Here is a 22,841-nt window from a genome sequence, read left to right on the forward strand (position 1 = left end):
ATCGCGGGCTTGTCTTAGGAGCTGCAAGAACTTTTGACACTTTTCCTTCTAGATTTTAAAATCTCATTACAAGTGAAAGATGCAATTAAATCTGAGCTGACCTGACAGTTCTTCCAACAGGTGCCCAGCAAATGAATTTGACAGCAGTGCAGTCATCTGTGAAAGCAGCCGGTCCCATGAGTTATGCAAGGAGAGTTGAGTAACAGACAGGATGCTCTGTGCATTTAATTACATTTTCTTTTAATCTAATCTCTGTTCAGGCTTTCACCCTTTCTATGCCTTTTTTACACTGCTCCCCATGGCTTACTCGTACATGCACAAACATGCTCTGAGCCTCTGACTGTACAAACAACTTCAAGAGCCACAAGCAGCTCCACGTCTGCCCCTCTTACAGAGCACTCACTGGGTCCCGGGGATGATGCTGCATCATCAAACCCACACAGCAACGGTAGCCAGGGGCGAGGAGCCTGAGGAAGCCCAGCTTCCTCACGCGCCATGGTCCTCCATCCCCCTGGCAGCCCCAGCACCCAGCTGGGCAGCACGCAGAGGCTCTCCCCAGCACATGGCTCCCTCAGCAGTTTGGTTGCCACTATGTGTGCATCCATCAAGCTCTAAGATCCCGGCTTTAGACTGGCTGCTCACATTAACATCAAAGGAAGCTGCAGAACCTCTGTGAAGTCCCACATTCATCTGAACCTCTTGCAATATAAACGGGTTAGAAATCAGAACTGTTGATGCATGTCCTGACCTGAACTGTACAAATGGCATCATACCATCCACTGCAGAGGTGAGATCCCCACACACATAGCCATCCAGCAAGCCTGTGGGGTGGGCTTTGCTGTAGCTGTCAGCTCCCTCATAACTAGTACCAATACCAGTGGAAGTAAATTAACAGCAATTTATTATGTCCTAGCAGGAGTCGCAGTGGTTCGCTCTAACCCAAGGCAGGATCCCTTCAGAAGCCAAGTGGGTGTGTCGTGTAGACCCCCTTGTTCTGCACCACCGCATGCGATATGAGCTTCATGTTGCTGCAAGACTGATTCCACGTAGACGACTTCACTGCTCTCAAATTTGCCTTCACTCGCTCATATGCCTGCATTGGACAAAGACATACCATTACCAATTAGTTATGGAACCACTGATCACCTCGTCCTCATGTAGTCAGCTGAGGAAACTTCACAGGACCCAGGGAAAGATGCAGCGTTCAGCCTTCAGTGCTGGCACCAAAAATCACAGACTGTGGCTGCAGCAGCTGTGCAGAGAGCCCCAGCCCCTGTGTCAGTGGCCACTCACTCCACTTGGCTGCTGCCAGCACGATCCCCCAGCCCTCACCCCAGACATTGCTCATTAACACACTGTTCCCATCCTACTGCCAGCACCACCTGGAGGGCCTGCCCCAGCGGGCAGAGCTGCTTCCACAGAGGGGCCTGAGGGATCCCAACTGGTCTACATCATCCCAGGGCTGCACAGTCCAAGCTGTGCTCAGGCAGCCTTATCATACAGTCATAGAATGGTAAGGTAGGAAGGGACCTCTGGAGATCATCTAGTCCAACCTTCAGCATAGCCCACACAGGGATTGAACCAGCAACCTTGGCATTAGCAGCACCACACTCTAACCAACTGAACTAAACCTGCCCCCTAATATGGCTGCAAAGGATGGCTGCTGCAGGGCCCAGCACCCTGGGGAAGGAGTTACCCAAAAGGCCATCCCAGGGCCTGCCTGGAGCAGGGGTGGGGGGTGTTAAGGGAACTGCACAAGCGCTAAGGCACTGCACGCGTTGAAGCACAAACGACCAGAGCTGACAGCCAAGCTCGCTACTGGGCTGCTGGGACCTGTTTCCAAGTGAGGGCTGGTTACACCCTCTCCAGGGGCACATTTTAGGGCTCTGTCTGACCACAACAAGAAGTACCGAGGTATCTGCTGTTCACAGATTAGAGCGGAGAAGACTCAGACACCTACAGCTGAGTCCCTACTCAGGGCCATGAGGTCAGGACACATTCACCAGCCATCTCTTCCCCAGCACTGCCAAGAGTCTCCTGCCTGTCATCCTAGCTCAGCTCCAGCATAGACCAGGGCTCTCCTCAAGGTCCATCCTGCATGTCATTAGCTGGCACTAGGACTGTGCTTGTGAGCAGCCCACCTTTAATACACACCAGAGCAAGGGTTCAGGGAAAGGCATAACCATATAATCCTCCTAATTACGGGGTGGGGAAAAATCTCCATCTGCTAAGCCGTTCGTACCCTAGAGCAAAGGAGTGGAGGCACATCAAAGGGCAGGAAGCTGGAGCAGAAGTGGAAACACAGGAAGGAGAAGAGCCAGGGGAGAACTGGGGAAAGGGGGGGGCATGAGACATGCTGTGAACACTTTGCGCAAGAATGAAGCCTCCTACATATTTCTGGATGAGGAGGCAGCTGCAAGGCAAGAGTACAGGCTACATGCACAGCACACGGAGCGTGAAGTGGTGCAGGGGTATGGAGGAACAAGGCAGTACCATCTACAAAGCACATATGAAGTGTGTATGGGCTGAGGCAGCCTGGACAAATGGTGAGGTGGCACTGAGGGGCAAAGCATATATGGGGTAAGGCAGCACTGGCTACCCAGCATATCCTAGGGGGTTGTAGGAGAGGTAGGAGTGGGTACAGGGACCATACAGGGTGTGTGTGGGTTGAGGCAGCACTGAGCACATGGTAGATATGGTATAAACAGCACTGGATTAAGGTCACACGGTACACATGTGTGGTGAAGGAGTGCTGGGTACACGACATATGCAGTGCATGTAAAGGTGCCTGAATCCCATGGGCCAAACACAGGCACAGGTCCCTCTAGGATCAGGCAGCACAGGCATGGGTCAGCTGCCTAGTGACAAAGCCATCAAGAAGCCATAGCAAATGGAGCAACTCAAGCTGCTCCGCTCCATGCCCACCTCGTGACACCACGTCCGGCACAGGAGTTTCTCATGTTCTGCAGACGCCCGTTTCAGAGATAAGGCTCGGCTGGCCCTAGGAAGAGGATGTAACTGCAGTGAGTGCTACCAGCAAAGAAAACTCCCTTGATAGAAAAAGCTGGAGCTGAAGATAAAATCCAGTCAGCTGAGGGCTGGGACAGGGCAGAGCCACTCTACCCCTGAAGATCTATATGCATCTATAACCATCACTTAGCGCAGAAGTGAGATTCTCCCATCACACACCCCAAGCCAGCCTAAAGTCAGCTGCTGGGACCTCGGTAAAAGAGGAGCTTTAGCTGGCTGGGCCTAGGTAGGATCTGGCTTCCAAAGGAAATGCTGTCTCTCCAGCATCCTGACCCCAGTGCTGCTGCCCTGCTCCCTGCTGCACATTACCTCAGGCTGCCCCCCCCCCCCCCCCCCGGAGAAGCCTTCAGTGGCAGAAGGTCCTAAAAGCTCTCCTTGCCAGAAGACCATCAAGGCAGCTGCCTGGCAGGGAGTTCCTTCCCCTCTCAGAATAGCATCTCCCCCCTCCACCTCCCTTGCGCACCTGGAGAGCACCACAGCCATGGCGTACATGTCTATCGCAGCATCGGCCACACGCTTCAGGTGGAACTGCTTATCTGGGAACAGAGACTGTGATGAGCTGGGGCAGATGTGCTGGCTGCTCTGGCAGTCACTGCAGAGTAGGTGCATGGCCACAGCTGCTGTGGGGTAAGAAGGTGCCAAGCACTCCTGGGAGCAGGGTCTGCTGTCACTCCCTGTGCCTGCCACTGCAAAGGCTGAGGATGCCGCTGCAGTGCCAGCAGGGCACAGAGACATCAGACCTGGGCTCAGCCATGCTGGGTGCTACACAGGCACACAGAGAAGCGGTTCCCACCGGTGCCTGCCCTGCTGAGCCTTGCAGGCTCCAGGCCAGCACAGGGTGCAGCGTCCTACGATGCCAAAACAGCACAAAGCTAATACTGGCCTCCAAGAGTCATATCTGCATCCCTGAGGGTCAGCATTCAGAGCCAGGCCAGTGGAGGAACACAAGGCAAGCTATGAAAGCAGCAAGGGAAAAACAGCGGGGAAAGAGGGGAAGTAGGATGAGAGGTAGCAACACAAGGTCTCAGGAATGTTGCCACTTGTGGAGCTCACCCCGTTCTGACACGGCACCCAGCTGCAGGGCCCACAGCTCACAGCCTGATGGCAGAGCAGAGGTGGGATTTCAACAGCTGCAGAGAAGCACCCACCTGTCAGCCTGGTGCCAAACTTCAGCAGGAGGCTCTCTACAGCTTCTCCCAGCAGGTCAACAGCCTTCGTCAGCTTTAAAGTAAAGAGAGAGGTAACACAGAGCTTTCTGTGGAAGAAAGCTGCGACAGGGCAGCAGCCGAGGCAAGTAGGCTGTGCACTGGCCTCAGGGAAGGATATCCAGCAGCTGATGATGGGCTAGACCCCAGGCACCAGCAGCTCTGCACCTTCTAAGGGGTTGAAAGGCAGCTGGAGGGAGTCTTGATCTCAATCCAGTGATGAGATCAGGTCCAGGCCTCAACATTACACCTAGGACAGCCTCAAAACTGCCCAAACTCTCCTCCCCTCTGGCCCCGAGGCACTGCAGGAAGGCCAGTGCTCTGGGTGCACCTTTTGCTTGTGCGACACCACCAGCTGCAGCACATGACCAGCTCCCTGGGACTCACCTGCCCAGGGCTCCCTGCCTGTCCCCGTGAGGATGTTTTCATCTCAGGACAACTATTGTCTAACATGCTCTAGGTGACCCTGCTGAGCACGGGGGTTGGACTAGATGATCTCCAGAGGTCCTTTACAACCTGATTCTATGATTCTGCCAGATTGGGGCACTGACACTAGCTCTGACAAACTGCAGGTAAATCCACCCTGCACATTCAGCAACCCCCTCCGACATGCAGGAAAGATTTCTGTGGTGGTTACACTTGGCAGCTTTCCAAATCACTTCAGCTAGTTCAGGGAACTTTTTCAGTAAATTTGCCCAAAGTGTAATGTATTCACTCATTATTGCCAGTATTTGGTTACCTGAATATTGTGTTCTCGGGGGAGACAAGATGCACAGCTACCATAGATTGTGCTGTCTTCCCCTCGGGCACTTATGGGGCAAAGAGCTCCTGGTTTCAGAGGGGAGCAGCACTCAAGTTTTGAGGTTCAAGTTTAAAGTGAGCTGAACAGAAGGTGTGTATGAAAGTATCTTCTGTATCAGGAAAAGCTGCTCATGGCAAACAGTCTTTGACAATTCATCTCTGTGTTAGGACCATCAGCCCAGGTCCTGGGGAAAGGTGCCCCTGACTCTGCGGGTCCAACACCGGGACCTGAAAGGCAGCAGGCCCAAAGGCTGGGTCACTCAGGCCTGGCAGCGCTGAGGGTCTCGGGCACAGCAGCACAAGTAGCTTGTTTCTGCTTACAAGTTGTATGACCTACCAAAAGCCCCATTTCCTTTGGAGGAGAGAGGAAAACAACAAAAATGAACTTGTAGGAGAAAAGCCAGAGAAAGGGAGGGAAGGGGGGGATTTTCCTCTGTTTCTAGGAGTGGCAGAAAATGCTTTGAGACCTGTTCATGCAAAATGGTGTAAAATTACAGTTATGACACCTAAGGAAATAAACAAATCCTGGAAGCTTGAAATGGCCTGTGGGATATGGGGCCTCATTCCAAGGCAAACGCACAAAAGATGTTATGTTTCACATATATATATATATATACAATTAGTGAGTAGCCCTACAACCTGGAAATTATCTGAATATATATCCAAAACATAAGAAACTAAAGAAAGATTTAAGAAACTGTAAAACTAAAAGAGTTATTGTTATTATTTAAGGTATGAGCCCTGCAGCACAGGAACAACAGCTGTTCTAGCCTGGCTCTGAGGAAGGCTCTCCTACCTGGGCTGCACTGCTGTCGAGGTCTGAATGAACAAGTCCCTGGAGAGAGAAGCCAGAATAGATCCCTACTTTTCTGAAAGTAGAAAAAAGAAATAGAAAAAAGAAAAACAAAGAGGTGCAAAACAGAGAGCAGAACAAGTCTCCGCAGACAAAACTACACTGTAGAGCCACATCTGAATCAGCAACAAAACATTGGCCCTGGAGCATGTCAGCCCTGTGCACATGCTCACCATAAAAACTGGCATTAAAACAGTGAACTTAATCTTGGCTCCTCAGTATGTCCCAGAGTGTCCCACACCAAGGTCAGCCTAATGCTAGAAAGGTCAAACTTTTTATCATTTTGCTGCCCCGTTATCACACAACGCGCACTAGGTGCCAAGCACGGCATGCATGCAGCCTGATCTTGCTCTCGCTGACAACAGTGACAAAGCATGTAGCAGGAGGAGGCAGGGTTGGACTTCTCCAACAGACACAGGAGCGGATCCTATGCTCTCTAATTCCATGCTCTTGCAGACTACCGAAGGCCGTGTGTCTGTGAATGTTAACCCCAATGGAAGTGCCTCCAGAGGCAGCATCTCTGGCAGAGCAGCTCCCTCTGGTGCTGCACCTTGGTGTGCTCCAGCTCTGCTCTCCAGGACACTTCTCACGCCTTCCCGCAGGTATTTCAGTGCCCCAGCTAAGCCAGGCTCACCGGGACAGCAGGGCCCACAGGCATCCCCAGAGCTTACCGCTTTGTTCTCCATCCAACTTCTCTGAGGATAGCGTGCACATTCCCTAGTGGGCTCATGATGCTTTTCTGCAGTTTTTTTAAGCAGCCTCCAGCGTACTGAAACATATTTCAAATACTTTAAAGAATGTCATTTAGCGTATTGGACAGTTCCTTCTGCACAGGGACTCTGCTCTCCTGGAGGAGGCGCTATGATCAGTTCATGGCATTACTAGGTCTGTCAAATGGATGCCCCAGTAAGACCATTTAAAACCTATTTTCTGCAACTTAAACAAGTGTCAGAACCTTAGTGCAGGAGTGCATTAATGCAGTTACACTCTTAAATCACATTTGCTATGACCTACATACAGCCTATATATTCCCATGATATGTTTTTAAAATGTGCTGGTAACAATAGCTTGACTTGCTGAAAAAGAAAACAGAATCTATCACATTAAAAAAGGAGAGACCATCTCTTAGAGATTAGGTCATTGTCCATGTACAAGCAGAACAATTTATATTCACAAAAGCCCATGCAAAATTTTTTGCTTTTATATTGATGATCTGGGATTCAGAAGACATTGAAAGAGATAGGGCAGTAGATGTCAGAGTTGGCGTTCAAACCTGCCCATCAAACCAGGTCTGCGTGTTGCACCGTGTGCTGCTGTCCAGATGTGGTATCCAGGAGGCTGGCCTCCCTTGTGTGAGCTCAGCGTATTCACATTAACACTTCTCTGCTTTCACGGGCACAAGTGTAGCTATGTTGTAACACAGACTCCAGCAGGACACTGCTTTCTGCCAGCTCTGGGGTGCGTCCTTGAGCTGTGACAGCTGCTCAGTGCAGGCGGGTCCCGCAGCCCTTCCTGCCAGGCTGGCTCAGGCACCCATGGACTCCTGGCCACTGTGCCAGTGCCAGCCACAGCGAGACCTAGAGCACTTACCCCTCCCAGGAAAACCCTCCCCACTGCGGCTGGAGCACCTACAGTCTTCTGGGAGGGAAACTCCCTCCCCCCCCCCCCCCCCCCCGAGGTCATTTCTGGGTCTTTACCTGAACACCTGTCAGTGCCACAAACAGCCGGAGGATGTCGTTGGTGCCCTCAAAGATGCGGAAAACCCTCAGGTCCCTCAGGATCTTCTCAATGCCTGCTTCCTGCAAAAAGGGAGGTGTTCCAGCAAAGCAGGATCTGCTGGCTGCCCCAGTCACGGCAAGGCAGGGACACAAAGCACTAGGCACTACTGACCACAGAGCTTCATGCAGTGCCCTTCAGTCTCCCCTCCCCTGGTTGGCAGCCCATGCTCCTTTACCTGCATGTATCCCATTCCTCCGAGGACCTGGATGGCCTCATCTGTGACATGCCAGGCTGCTTCCTAGATGTAAAAACATCACAAAGCAACATGGGAACATATCCCACTTGGATGCAGCCACTGGAAGCCTTCACCACAACAGCTCTGCTTTTGCTCCCTCTTTACATCTCTGTCCACGCGTAGTACCACCTGGCAAATGTGTCAGGCAATACTGGAGTACTATTATGTTACTAGCACCAAGCAGTTCTCCTGGGACAGCCAGAGAAAGCCTTTGGCCTGCATTTTCACCCGAACTGGGCCATGGTCAGCACAAAGAGAAGCAGGGCTGGAGCTCAGGGCTGCAGGACATCCCAGGAGCTCCATGGAGAGGCAGCAAACTAGGAGCAGTAAACCACCTGGTCAAGGAGGGAGCTGCCCTTCGCCTTCAGAGTAACAGCTCCAGCCAAGGCTCAGGCCAGTGGGACCCCGTAGACCTCACACCCTCAGAGAGAGCAGGCATGCAGAGATACTGAGCCCATGTCATGACCCACCCCAGGGGGAAGCAGGCCACTGCAAGGCCCTGGAGCTTGGCTCCGCCATGACAGGCTGCAGCAGAAGGCAGTGCTCAGGCTCCATCAGTGGAGATGTGATATGCTGTCATTAAAAGCACTTACCGAAGCAAAAATCTTGCTGATAGCAGCTTCCAGCTTGTAATCAGTCACCTTCATGTCCATGTTGGCGCTCAGCACATAGGCCATTGACTGCAGAGGAGCTGCTGGTCAGGTCATGCCTGTGACAAGGACATCTCTCCACCCCTCACCTTCTCCACCCAGTGTCACAGCCCATCAGACTCCTGCAGCATTACTGCCTCCATTCAGCCCCTGCAGCCTGGCCCAGAGAGAACCTGCTCCTATCTCCAGCACTTCCAGGCATGTAGCAGGCAGCATGGCCCTCCAAGGGAGCACCCACCAGCCCTGATAACTCTGGAGCTTTTTCATCCTGCCCTGGCCTGGGTGGCAGTTCTTGCTCCACACTGGGCAGCAGACACTTTGGCACACAGTCCTCACCTTCCTTTAGTGTAGATGGTCACAGCCAAGCTCAGAAGACCCAGCACTTCCTTGTGATTAGGAGACACAGCCTGAAGGTCTCCTATCCACACACCAAACTGGGCCAGCCTTGATGAGGTGCAGGAGATAATGACACTTGCTTAAGCACTGTGGCAGCAGGTAAAAGGAGCCTGAGCATGCCAGGCTACAAGCTTTTATCCACTCTTGTCCCTGCATGGTCTGATCATGTGCCATCACTCATCAGAATTTCAGTTAATTTATGCTTCTAGGGATTGCTTGCTTTCTCAGGCTCCCAGGTGAAAACCACATGTGCAGGGATGCTTGATTTGGGGAGAGGAGCTTGTTGCATTTAGGTCAGATAAGGATGTTTACTCTGATCTCAGACTACTTCCAGGATGACTCAGTTTCCCACATCAAGGTTTGCCCTCGCTGGGGAAGGCACCACTGTGCACAGCTGAGCAGTGTTGGCCTCTGCTAATCCAGAGGAGGCTGAAGAATTTCTCACCTCTGTGACATAGTGCAGCATGGCCATCCGGGCAATTTTCTCCTGAATAGCCCCGTAGTTGCTTATCTTGTCTCCAAACTGTGTGCGGTTAGCAGCATGGTCTGCCTAGTGTTACAGAACAGTAGGTTACCGCAGTGAGAGAAAGGAAGAGGGAGGAGATGCAGGGCTCACTGAAAGAGGAATTTTATCAGGAGACACAGCTGCCTGATCTGAATGTGTATTTCCATCTGAACCAATGCTGTGCTGTCCACACTAACAGGGCTTGGAGGCAACCTGGCCTTTCCCTCCTGGAGCTTGTGAGTTCCCCCTTGCTTGTTTTTCTGATTTCTGCCAGAGCTCTTAGGGTTCTCTCTTCTGGTTCAAGTCACCAAAGGTGCAAGGACCCAAGACAGTAAATTAAACTGAGGTAGGGAAATGTCCTGACACACTTTTCCACTAGGCCAGCCCGTGAATTCCACCCCCCTTCCCTGAACTCCCTAATCTCACACCATACATGAGAGGGAATTTTAAGAATCTCTGTTCTGAAGGACCAAGTCACACCACTCAACACAGGCTGCAGATCACAAATACACAGGCATATGTGTTTGGCTTTGCCCATGAATAGCTGCACTGAAGCCGCTGAGTCTGAGCACATGTGCCTCACACTAAAACACAGACCTAAGTGTTTTCTACACACGGGTTTACTTTACATAGAAAATAAACAACAAATTCAGTGGTCAATGTTCTAACTTTGTTTCAATACCTAGCTGCACTCTGAGATGGCACAGAGATACCATTCATATGAGTTTGAATCAAATAAGTTAGGAGATTTCAGGAAATACTAGTTTAGACTGTATTAAAGGTGCTTTTATCTACACTTCACTCTCTAGAGATACTATCCAGGCATGTATTTCAGGGTAAAGAGACTTGGGGTGAGACAACAGATGCTTTATTAAATTACCTTGAATGTTTCTGAAAACACATTTGTGACTGTCAAGCCTTGCATGCCCAGTCATAATTATTCATGCACAATATTTTCTACCCCTGGAACAGAGCAAAAGCTTCCCAAGCCAGATGGATGCACAAGAACTTCCAGTTCCAACAGTCATGGAAACTTCCCCAGGATGGGAGCCTGGGACTGACTCGGAGTCTGTAAGTGCCCATGTGCAGACAGAGCTGGAAACCAGCTCTTGGCCCTTGAAATTGCCTGCAGGCAGGGAGAGCCAGATAGAACAGGAGCAGGACCCGGGATGTGCTAAGGTGCCGTACCTGCCTCCTGCAACATCACAAGCTGGTTTCCTGCTCCTACTCACTTGCAGGTAAGTAGTGGTAGCCTGGTACAGCTGTCCCCAAAGCCTGAAGGAACCAGGCAGCTCAGATATGGGTGTGGAAAAGGGTCAAAGAAGCGAAAACCAGGTCAAGATTGGCATTATAGGGCACAGACACAGTCTTAGTACCTCACTTGTCAATAAAGACGTGCAGCAAGAAAATAGGTGTAGAAATGGCTTAAGTCTGAGACATAGTGTAGAGGCTGAGAGTGTGGCAGGGAGAAGAGGATGGAGAAGCGCTTCCTGTGTGCACACAGAGTTGGCAGTAAACCTCAATGCAAGTAAAAGCACCTGCCAGCACCATCTCCACACCAGTGCTGACCTCGAGAAAACTCAGTCCTGGAGTCCGTGGATGGGACTGACAGACCACTGCCCCCACCTAATGACACAGTCGCACATCTCCTCTAAGCCACCTTCTACCACAGCCATTGCACTACCTAATCTCTAAGTAAGAGTAACTTACGGCTTTGACGATCACTCCTCGCATGGTCCCAGCCAGGGCAGACGCCATCCCAAAACGGCCATTATTCAGTATGTTCATTGCCACCTTGAAGCCTTTCCCGAGTCCCCCTAGCAGATTTTCTGCAGGCACTTTCACGTTATCAAAGTGAACCTCAGTTGTATTGGAGCATTTGATCCCCATCTTCTTCTCTGGAGGGCCACTAACAAAAAAAAGGAAGAACACAGAGCAAAAGCCCTTAGCTGGTTTCAGTTTGGCAGTTTTCCTTGAACATGTGCATTTTTTGCATGCTGTTTTGCATGAACAATTTTGGCATTTGTACAGGTATACCGGGGTGCCTAGTATGGATGAGAGGGAATGGGACACAGACATTTGCAGCTGCACAGCAATGATTGCATCAGCTGGCCTTGGAGGCTGCCTCAAGACACATTCAGACGTGGAACTGTAGGGCTGGCGGGACAAGAATCTCTTTCACCTCCCAGTAAAGCTGCACCAGCCATTGCCCACAGACAGGCCTGCAGTGGCAGCGTGGGAGGTGGCTTCTTGTCCTCCTTGAGGCCAGGAGGAATGAAAGGGCTCTGCTCCCTGCAGATCCCATGTGCAGGGCCTGGATGCCTGCCAGGCTGAGCGCACAGCTGCTAGGGGTACGCAGAAGTGCAAGTAGGAGAGTTACTGCACGGCTTTCAATAGACAGAGTAGCAGTATAGCCTTACTCCAAACACCCACCGGATGTCTCCAATGAGACACTGGGACTGCCACGTTCCTCCCTGCAGTAAGTGATGGAGGTGCACAGCCTTAGCATCCTGCATTCCCTATGCCTATTCCCTCTCTTGTTAGTCATGCTTCTTGGAGCAAACAGCTGCAGCCTGCAAGGGCTGGGGGTTACATGTCATTAGGAGTAGAAAACGAATGTGCTCTGCTGAGCACAGAATGGCTAAGCACCTCTGAGCAGCTGGAAATCAGGTAGGAAATGCAAGGACACGAGGTGCTGGCAGTCTGCTGACTGATTGTCATAGTAACTCTGGTTAAAGTCTCACCAGAAAAATAACTTCTTATACAGCACTTGACCTCCTAAGGTGACATGTACCACCAGCACCTCGTGAAAGCACGATCACTCTGTCAGGAAGGCCCTAAAGATACGCAGTAAAAGATTACATAGAGCCTCCTACAAGCCACAGTTCAAGGTGACTTGGCATGTGCTCGTTGAGTGATGGTTAACTTTAGTGCAGCCAAAGTAAAAACAGCACAACAGTGTTAATGTCTGCCCTCAATGCTGGTATCTTCTTCCCCAAGGCTGTAAAAGTTCAGAGAACTTTATAAAGCCACTTTTAGCAGCTTTCACAGGGAAGACTAGAGATAGACACCATTTTCTGTTCTACCAAAAAAAAAAAAAAAAAAAAAATCAGCCTACAGAAACACAAAGAGCTAATGGGTATTCTGACATTTACAAGAACAAAACAGTCAAACAGCATTGCATAGTGATGCTTACTATTTTCCTTTTTTTAAAAAAGTTCTTTCTAGCATGGACAGGATAGTGACACAGATGGATTGGTTGGTAAGGGAGCTTAGCACAGGCAGAGTGATTTGTTCAGGACATTTAGCAAACCAGTGTCAGTGACAGGATCAGAACTGCTGGATCTCAGTCCTTGATGGAGGTCTTTATGTCATGCCATTAAAATAGACCAGCTCTTACCTGGTTACTCCCCCAAATGCTCGCTCTACGATGAAAGCAGAAATTCTTTCTTTTATTTCACCAGTTTCTACCTTTATTGGTGTCTTGGCAAACACAGTGAAGATCTCAGCTATCCCTCCATTACTGCAACACAAAGTGGACAGCAAAGCAGTGAACACTTCCTCTGAGTAGCCTATGTATCATTGTATTGGTTCTTTTCTCTCTTTTCCTCTGATTTTGTGATTCTGTGGCCTGCTTGTACATCATGCAAATTTTGTTTTATAATGGAAAACAGCAACAAAAACAACTAGCCTGTGTACAGTTGACTACAGCCTATCAAACTAGGCTACCAGAGAAACAGAAGCTGTCTGGCCTAGACTGGGTTAAGAGTTAGTTGAGGACTGGGGTGTGCCTGAGAAATCCTGTCCCAGGCCTCACCTGATCCAGATCTTCTCTCCATTGAGGGTGTAGAACTTGCCACAGGGGCTGAGGTCGGCCACCGTCCGGATGGAGGCTGCGTCTGAGCCGCTGGAGGGCTCCGTCAGGCAGAAGGCAGCTGTGGTCTCCCCTACAAAAGAGAGGGCAGCCAGCTGGGTGCAGGCTGCGGGGTACCCAGCTGTGGCAGAGCACAGTGCGCCCCACGCACCCTGCCTTTGGGCTGGGCTGCGGACAGCATAGCAGGCACTCGAGAATGACTGAGCGCACGTGACAGGGACAGCGCAGCGCCTGGCCAGCACAGCACCACAAGTCCTTCGGCAGACGTTTCTCCGCATGCCTGCTTGTCCGCACAGCCCAACAGCCTGACTCAAGGCCCGATTCAGAACAGGCCCCGAAGGCAAGTCCCCCCATGTCCACACCAATCTCCAGCAAACACTGGGCCACCTCAGCCAGGGTAGCAGGGCAGCCCGTGGTGCAAGCCAGTGTCACCTACAGCACCTAGGCTGACGGCTCCCCTGATGGTGCTAGGCATGGTCACAGCACATCCCCACCACCAGGAGATGCAAGTGCAGCTTTTTTGCTGCAAGCCCAGCTTGTTTGCAGCAAGCCGTCTGTCTGGCAGCCCCCAGCAGCAAATGACTGTGCCCACTGAGCGCCCTACCGGAGGCGAGCTTGGGCAGGTACTTCTCCTTCTGGCTCGGGGTCCCAAAGAGCAGGATGCCCTTAAAGCCAATGGACTGATGTGCTCCGAGGATGATGCCCACACCAAGATCATGCAGTCCCACTACCTCCACTATGCGAGCGTACTGCAGGGAGAAATGGAGGCAGCTGTTAGCCTGGTCAGGGAGGGGTTGTGCGGCACGGCTGTATGCTCCGATAGTGGCACCTGTCCATCTCCACACAGCAGGAGGCCTGGCAGGGTGCAGCACAGCGCTGCAGGGACAGCAGAGATGGCAGGAAAGCATGGGCTTGGGTGGGTCAGGAGGTTGGAGGTTCCCTGCAGACAAGCACACAGTACAGGGTGGCAGCAGCAGCGTGATGGTGCAGTGTCACCACATAGAGGCCTCCATCACACACCATTACCATGCTCCTGACTGTCCTCACACCCTGTCTATCAGTGCACCAAGGGCTGCAGGCCAGGAGAAGAGAGAACAAAGGTGAGGAGAGTTCACCCAGCACTGTCTAGTCAGGTGAAAGGTGCCCCCAACCCTAAGCTGCAGATCTGGACTCCATTGCTGCCATTGCAGACCTGGAATTGGCCTGCTGTCCCATCTACCCCCAAAATGCAGACCCTACTGCACAGGGCCCAAGCCAGCAGGCTCTTTACCTGGCTGTTCTTCAGTCCAGTGCCTCCCAGCTCCTCTGGCACCTGCAGTCCAAAGGCTCCTAGGTCTTTCAGCCCTGCCAAGGTAGCCTCCTCAATAGATTCCAGCTTCTCATTTGCAGCAGGATTGTTAACCTCCTTCAAGTAACCAGACAGGATGAGTGAGAGGCTGATACCCCTCATTCCTCAGAAAGGACACGTTAGGGGAGGATCTCCAGTTCTAGGAGGAAGGGAGGCACTGCCAGCAGTAGTGCCAAGATACTGCAGCCAGTCCCACACAATGAGGGGCTGCAGGGGCAAGCCTGAGTGTCGCAGGGTGACCACGTCCTCCCTTCCCAGTTCCTCCCTTCTCCTTGCATTCCCTTGTGGCTCAGAAGACAACTTATGCAAAGCCCTCCACTACTACCTTCTGCTCACTCACAGGCCACAAGGACTCAAGGACTCCACAATCTGGCTCAGACCATTGGGACAGGCTAAAACAAATGCTATGGTTATCAGAGACACTTAGTAAAATAGCAACAGTAAGGAAGCCCTTATATGTGTGTGCACACACATGTAAAATTATATGGGAATGTGTGCGTGTAAGAGTATGTGCAAGCACGTGCATATGTGAGTACACATGCTCATGTATATAAGCATATGTGTGCATATGCTTATATACATGCATGCATGCATATTTGCACGCCTGTGCGTGCATGCACACACATGACTGCACAGATATGGACACATACACAGGTGTGTCCAAGTGTCAGGATATCTTCACATGCCTGCAGAGATGGAGGATACCACTGACCTCAAAGAAGCGAGTGAAGGGATCTAGCAAGGCTCGCAGGGACTGTGTTTCCTCCTCTGTGAGAGCTGAAGGAGAATGGCCTCATTAGAAAGATATCCCTTAGCCTCACTACTTTGTCCAGCACTTGACTTTGCCAAGTGAGGAGAATACCGATGTGCTTGACGGTGAGTCAGCGGCATAGCGAGAGCAGTGGGCAAGTGCCTTATGCCTTGGCGGTTGCCTTACGGAGCCCCTGCCAATAGCTGTTTGCATCATCTCATCCTTTTCCTAGGGGACAGCTGTTCTGATCATCAGTGTATGGACCCGGCAGCCCAGCCGTGCACCCACATCCGAATGTCAGTCCTGCACCCTGCCCACTACATAACTGCTTGAGTCAGTGACACTTGAGGGCAAATGGTACCAGCTCCAAATGCATGAATATAACTCACCTGAGGGGAAAGGGAAAACATTGTCAGGTATGAGCTGCCCATTGAAAATATTTCTGACAAAGGAAGTGGATTCCTAAAAGAGAAAACAGGTAGTGACAAGGCAGTGGCAAAACCCTGCCCTTACAGAGGGGATGACTGAAGTCAGGAGACAGCAGTGCAAAGCAGGAGACCTAGAGGCATGTGACTGCACAGGGAGCCCTGCTAGGGAGCAGCTGCAGAGCCCTGGCTCCCTGCCTCGGGTCCCAACAGCACGTGGCGAGGCAGAGTACATGGCAAGGATGCTGTTGTCTCCTGTCCCCATGGAAAGGTTCTGTGTGTCCCCAGGTGTCCCCTCCTGTTCCCAGAATCACCCGTCAGCTGCTCTGATTGACGCTCTGCTTCCAGCATGTGCAGCGTCAAGGACACCCTGGAGCCTTCTGGACAAGGCCCCAGAGGGAGAGGTGGACTCCTCTCCACCAGACAAATGCCCACCCCTGACTTACCATCTCCACATCACTGGAATATCCTGCTCTTTGGTGCATTACACAGCACGGCAGTGACGGCAGCCTGCAGAGAGAGCGAGCCACAGTGATTTGTGCAATGATCCTTCCCCAGGAGCTGCATCAGTCTCCAGGGCTATCTGTGTCGGCCTGGAGGGCGCATGCCTGCGCCCGGCCAGGCACCCCACACCCTGCAGGCATGCCAAAGGCTCCCTGGGAGCACTGACAGCACCCTGCTCCGTGGCGTTTCTCATCTACGTGTCTGGGAGAGCTTGCACAAAACCAGGTCCCCAGGCACTTTCATCAAGTAGTATTTTACTGTAAAAATACATAGAAAAGTTGAAAATTTAATAGCCATTCAAGAGCCCTGTCTGTGCCAATAGAGATATTGTTAATTAACGTCAGACCGGTCACTAAAGATATCTTTTTTGTTGCAGTAGGGACTTTGGCAACCACATTAAAATACTTCATTGCTACAAATAATAAAGCTGCGAGTAACTTCCATTAAGATGTCCTGCCCCCTCCCTCGTTTTAGCTTGTAAAATAGGTGTTATACCAGAGAATTGCTAAATATATTGAGGTGTCAAGAAAACTGTTCCTGCAAAAGAAAATCTGCCAGACTATTTCTGAGTTGCAGGTGACTAGATGTGCTCTCACTGTTTGCTGGGGCTGATGAGGACCAGTAAACTGCTAGGCATTTGGTGAAATCTCATCTGCCAGGTCTTGCTCAAGAAAGAGCTCCCATACAAGCAGCCAAAGCCCCTGATATGACATGCTTGAGGAGCGGATAATCTTGTGCCAGGCTGGCTTGGAACAGGCAGGCACAAAAAGCATGAAAATTTCGGATTCTTTCTCCATGTTGATTCCTTGGGGCTGGTGCCTGCCCGGTGGCAGGGGTTCCTGCATGACAAATCATCTGATAATGATCTGCATTATCAGAAAAGAGACCAGAAAAATACTTCCCTGACCACATCTGTTGGATCAAAACACAAACAGCTTCTCTATTAAGGACAGAAAAAAGCAATACTGCAAATCCAGAGGAAACAGAGCAGGCAAAGACCCACTGCTGCATGCATTAAGCACTGTGGGGCAAACCCCCCTGAGGGAAGTGAATTGCTACATGGTCGCTCTATCACACGTGGTAACAGTACCTGAACGCTGGCTTGGCCAGGTACTGTGCCCAGAACTGCCTTCTGCAGCCAAGCTGCAGTCTAGATCTGATCAGGTGAAGCATTTCGCCTCAAAGACGATGCTCAGCTCACATCCTTGGTGGGGAGAGAAAAACAATGAAGGTAAGAAAACAGGCATGGAGCACCTACAACGAAACCATTCTGTTCTCTCCAGAACGCACGTACATCCAAACAAGCCCTCCTTTGTCCAGCCCAACGCACAGAGCACCTGGGGCGTCCAAGCAGCCACTCACACCAGGAGGGCAGCGGAGGTGCCTGCAGCGCAGGCTGGCAGTGGGTGCTGGAACCTCGCGGTGCCGCCGGCGGCACTGTGATGCCACAGGCCGCATTATTGCCAGCTCTGCCGCAGTGGCTGAGGCGAGCAGGGTGCAAGCCAGACATACTGGTAAGGGAGAAAAAAAAGCAGAAGCTGAACAAGGAAGCAGCTGCAAGGGACACCCAGTCCAGCCTGCTCGGAACCTGGTAACTGGCAGCAGCCCAGACCAAACAGTTTCAAGAAATTCATATTCAAGATACTCAGTTAACAGGCTTTCATGCACAACTGATGCCATTTGCTGATGGCAAATCCCCCTCCTGCGGTCACTTTCAACAGAAGACAAGCTCACACAATACAAACGTCCCATAAGCAGCGCTCTGTTAGACCAGAGCAAGCAATAAGGTACGCAGGCTGCTTACTGCATTATTTGGCTTGCTCTTGCAGTTGTAGGCGTGGACAGACAGTCTCCCCTGCGGCACTGTTCATACCTGCTCTGCAGGTCTGACAGTGCTTGTGGAAGGGGAGACCAAGAAGCCACTCTGCAAGGCATAACCAGGACAAGGGAGGTGCTGGGCAGGACAACACCAAACACAAAGTGAACACTGAGCATAGAGACGGTCGAACTCCAGATTTCTCATTGAAACTGAAGAACCCAAAACTTCAGAGGGACACATTTTTACTGCACTTCATGCAGTGCCAGAGTGGGTTAGCACTCCAAAAATGTGTTTCACTTCCTAAAAAAGATGCTGCTTCCTTCCTAAAAAAAAAAAAAAAAAAAAAAAAAAAGAGAGACAGACCAGTGTGGAGTGCCTGAGTCCCATTCAAGTGTGCAGTAACAGATTACAGAGGGGCAGCAGCCATTAATTTGCAATAGCATGAGGAGCTGGTGGGAGGTTCCTGGCCCAAAGGGGAACTGAGGCTGTTTTGGCTGCCCCAACTCTCAGAAGCAGTTCTATGCCCCTTGATGCCCCAAAGAGCTGATACTTTCAGCCAGTACCGCTGTATGAATCCCTGCAGCACGCAATGTGCTAACAAATCAGCATATGTCCATTGCTACATCCTGAATAATGATTTGTGGAGCTAGTTCGTTATTAAGACATGCACACCAATAAGAGCATGAAGGAGATTTGTGTACAAGCTTGCACAGCAGCTCTGTGCCTCCTGATATGTCTCCCACATGGCTAAACTATTATTTCACATGACTGTTTTTAGATAAAGACACAGCTCTTACCCCAGAACAAGTGGCTGAGGAAGAACACAACATGGCTCTCTATCAGTAGCATCCCTGTGGCTCTTCCAGCACTGCTGAGAACAAATCAACTGTATCTGGCTTGAGGCCAAACTCTGGGGGTGGAGCTAGCTCTGTTACAAATTCTTACACTGTTTGCAGGTCTCTTTAATCCCCAGAGTGCTCAGGCTGCTAGCTGAGAAACTTCCTGGCATTGGTTTGGGCTTGTTTCTAGTACAGTTCTCAGCTCTGTTGTTGCAAAACAGTAGCTAGAAAGACAGGTTGTGCTGCTATTTACACAAAAATCATGGTGTTCAGGGAGGTGCCTCCAAGCTAGAGAGATAAAATCATCCTGTATTTCCTAGGTCTTGAAGCTTCTAAAATGTTAAATGAAACTCACGTTTCAGGGTACACTGGATGGCACCATTGCAGAGCTGCATCACAGAGCTGGTAAGCCCACCTGGGACGATCGGTCTCCTGGCAGAGTTCCCTGCAGAAGCGGCGAGCTCACGAAAGTGCTCTGCTCCCATACTCTCCCCTTTCTTTTGGCAGAGCTGCTGGGCCAGCATCCCTCTGTACAAAGCAGAGACTCAGCAGTGTTTTTGGCCTCCTGTGCCTCTCATGAAGATTTTTAGTACACCTTTCTAGTCTTCACTTGATATGTTTAACAATTAACACTTTTTTTTCCCAGTTGATAGCATTGATAGAACTCTGATATCTTCTCAAAGTGCAACACCTAAATGAATTGGTGTATGGTAGGAGCAGCAGCACTTTTTTTCCTTTTTCTCCTCTTTTAAACCAACAATCCCAGCTAGCAGGATAAGCAGGTAGGACGGCACATGCACATCATTGTGAAATCCTAACCCATGTTTCACTGTTCAGTGCTGGGCACCGTCAGATCACATTAACACCTTTGTCTAACCCAGTCAGTCTTTCAAATCGAATGTTGCATTCCCACCATGTGCCAGGTTACACATACAGGAGGCCAGGCAGAGCTTAGCTGCACTTCTGCCTTGGCTGGGATCAGCAAGGCAGCAGCAGAGTGCTTTGTACAGCCTGCACAGCACCAAGCTTGAGCACTCAAAAACATAACTGAAGTGGAAAGACTGAGAAGTGGTGCTCTTCAGTCAAGACTGAGAATGGTCTTCAGCTATGTAAAAAGCAGCTATAAAGTGAAAGAACAGGCTCCTGTCTGTATTCCCTGCTGTGGACAAGGTGCAAGAGACATGATGACAGCGAGCCCTGGCAGAGGTGGGGGGCGGGGGCAGCTGGTCTGAGAGGTGCTGGAGTCCCCAGAGATCTTCAGAAGCGAGAAAAACACCACTGAGACAGCAGATGTAAGACCAATGCTGACTTGGGGCTGAGAAGAGTTGCCTCACATGATCTTCTGTGGTCTTCCCATGCTGTTTCTTGCAACCACCACTGTATATGAAGCTACTGCTATCACTGGCCTCCTTTCCCAATAGCATGTCTTGCAGCAACACAGTACCTCAAGTACCAGATCAAGGCTAGACATGCAGTAAGTGCTTCCCAGGAAGCTGAACAAAATCTTTGGACAGCAGAAGCTTGAACTCATGTTCTCAAATCTTAGACTAGCACCTAACTTCTCCACTCCTGGTGTCAAAGCAACAGGCTAGGGTGTGTTGGCACTGTCTACTGAGTCAGTCACTTGGCCAGAAAAAGGATTATCAGCTAGTTTAGGCCCTCTATGCAGAGGAGACCAACTGATTTGCTGCTCCTCCCCCCCCCCTTTTTTTTGGCCAGCACTCAGTAACCAGTCAGCACACACAGGGCCATCACTTGGAAACATATGGAAATATTCTGACTGGCAACATGCAACATTAGCTAAGATAAACTGCATTCTGTTTCCTGCAAACCTTTCTCCAAATGGTGATTCTTCCCTGTAAGCAGACTATATAGCAGTAGTTCCCAAAAATATTACACAGTTCATATTCGATATAGTATGCTTACTGACCAGTTCTGCAACTGCTTAAGCTCCTCAGCTTCATCAGGATTTTTTCTATGATTTCATCTTCATTTCATCTAGAATTTCAGCCATTCACGGCAGTGACAGTGGTAAAGTCTTTCAAGGCCCGGAGGGGGAAGCACACATCTTCATTTTCTGTGTAGTTTAATGTACAGATAAATACATCTAAGATTATCAATGAGGGATCTCCATGGCAACATCTTTCTTCCTTTGTCTACATATATCACCTGCCTGATGTTAACCACTTCCTCTGCAGCTCTTGCCACTTAGAAAAACTTCTAGATTCTCTTAGCTTTTAGAGATGATCTTTATTCCCTTCACCTGCAATAAATATATTTCCTTCTAAGTTCATCCTTCCTTTGCTTTCTGTGGTGTTTTCAGGTTGAGGCTAAACCAAGAACTACAGGTGCTATGAAGTAGGGACACATACTGGGACATGTCAGGACAGAGAGAACCTGAAGCTATTTGCAGGACCCAGGCAGACTCACAGTGCTCGCTTGGGTGGCCCCTTGCTGTGTTAAGTTGAACCACAGCAAACTCTGCACATAGAGAACCATTTCCTAGTGCCACCATACAGATTCTTCCTGACCTGAAAGGGAAAACAGTCACTTTACAAAGGCTAAAGGATGCACGAAGCAGCTGTACCAGGCTGTCTGCCAAGGCATTGGAGGAACACGCAGAAAAAGGTAGGACATTCCTGTGGCCTCTGCAGTTGTTCCTTCAAAGTAAAGCCAGAGATGCCTCTGACATCCCACCTCCTCCCAGGATGCCACAGTGAGAGTGAGCAAAGGCACTTTGGTGGACTGCCTTGGGATGTGGCTTAGTTTCCTTCCATCTCCCCACCATCCCCCAACTTTGAAGGTCACTCTCAAATAAAATTGAGTTTTCTTCTCGCTCTTACTTATCAGCAAGACATGGTCTGCCCTCAATGCCTGCATTAATGCTACTTTATAGTGTGAAACAAGGGCAAATCTGCCTCAGGGATCAGATTTCAAAACTGCACTGACACTACCAGCTAGTGAAGCAACCCCAGCAGGTCTGTTCCAAGCCTAGGTGTAGTTGTAGCACAACCAAGCAGATTCAAGCTCCTTCAGCTCAGTTAACTTCTGGACTGATCACAGTCCTGCTGCAGAGTCTTCCCTGACATCAGGGCCAAATTCAATACAGACAGCTGTACCTAACATAACCCACCATGGAAACATGAAGATTACTGAAGGTGCGAGTGATGGGAAGACACTCATCATCCACTGGCAGAAGTCAGATCGGTCTCCTCTGTGCACAGGCATTTTGGTCGCACAAATTAATGAGCATCTAATAAGGTCAAAAGACGTAGGAGTGGAATGCTCTGAAGAATGCAATTCTTGGCATAAACATTGCTTTTTTCTTTTTACGGTTAAATGCCACAGCATTACAGAAGCTGAATGTTCAGCTGAAACAGCAGGAGATGGAAATTACCCACTGGAATCCTCTGGATACTGGGGTTTACTATTTGGAATTTAGTCTCCTAACAGGAAAGTAACCAATTATTTTTACAAAAAAAAAAAAAAAAAAAAAAAAAAAAAAAAAAAAAAAGAAAAGAAAGAAAGAAAAAATGAAGTAACCAAGTTATTGAGAGATCAAAGTACAAATGGAATAAGAGAAAAAGCTTATCGGCCCTTGCATAGGGCTCTCCCACACCTCTCACCTGCAGCCCCACAACAAGACCAAAACCCAGTTTTCACAGAATACTGAACAGCTGCTGAAAGTTCAAGATGGGAATGGACCCGCTCAGTCATCTTGACTTTCCTTTGCTGCCCAGAGTCTGTGACCACCTATACTGTACAGAAACATTTGATACTTGCTCTTCTAGCACAAGTCTGCACCTTTTACCTCTGAACATCGTCCC

The 22,841-nt window shown here is 50.1% G+C and overlaps 1 protein-coding gene across 4 annotated transcripts; it reads right to left on the reverse strand.

Annotated features, from left to right (window-relative positions):
- Positions 1-223: 223 nt before the first annotated feature.
- On the reverse strand, positions 224-22,404 carry LOC134144214 (very long-chain specific acyl-CoA dehydrogenase, mitochondrial-like). 4 transcript variants are annotated; one of them, XM_062582984.1, is made up of 20 exons: positions 22,148-22,404; positions 20,945-21,091; positions 16,299-16,362; positions 15,817-15,889; positions 15,389-15,453; positions 14,599-14,733; positions 13,933-14,077; positions 13,272-13,401; positions 12,855-12,977; positions 11,165-11,363; positions 9,395-9,499; positions 8,497-8,583; positions 7,844-7,906; positions 7,587-7,688; positions 6,561-6,658; positions 5,833-5,905; positions 4,179-4,251; positions 3,494-3,566; positions 2,926-3,001; positions 224-1,093 (listed from the first exon to the last, which is right to left on the reverse strand). In XM_062582984.1, exons 3-20 carry the CDS (start codon positions 16,335-16,337, stop codon positions 956-958), a joined length of 1,797 nt encoding a protein of 598 aa, XP_062438968.1. In that variant the 5' UTR covers positions 16,338-16,362; positions 20,945-21,091; positions 22,148-22,404; the 3' UTR covers positions 224-955. The 4 variants fall into 4 exon arrangements, with proteins under 4 accessions (XP_062438968.1, XP_062438967.1, XP_062438969.1 ...); XM_062582983.1 differs by lacking the exons at positions 20,945-21,091; positions 22,148-22,404 and adding exons at positions 17,447-17,560; positions 17,651-17,677; XM_062582985.1 differs by lacking the exons at positions 8,497-8,583; positions 9,395-9,499; positions 20,945-21,091; positions 22,148-22,404 and adding exons at positions 17,447-17,560; positions 17,651-17,677.
- Between the last annotated feature and the right edge of the window lie 437 nt (positions 22,405-22,841).

The sequence above is a fragment of the Rhea pennata genome, chromosome 9, assembly GCF_028389875.1.
Source record: "Rhea pennata isolate bPtePen1 chromosome 9, bPtePen1.pri, whole genome shotgun sequence".
In the NCBI taxonomy this organism is placed as follows: Eukaryota; Metazoa; Chordata; class Aves; order Rheiformes; family Rheidae; genus Rhea; species Rhea pennata.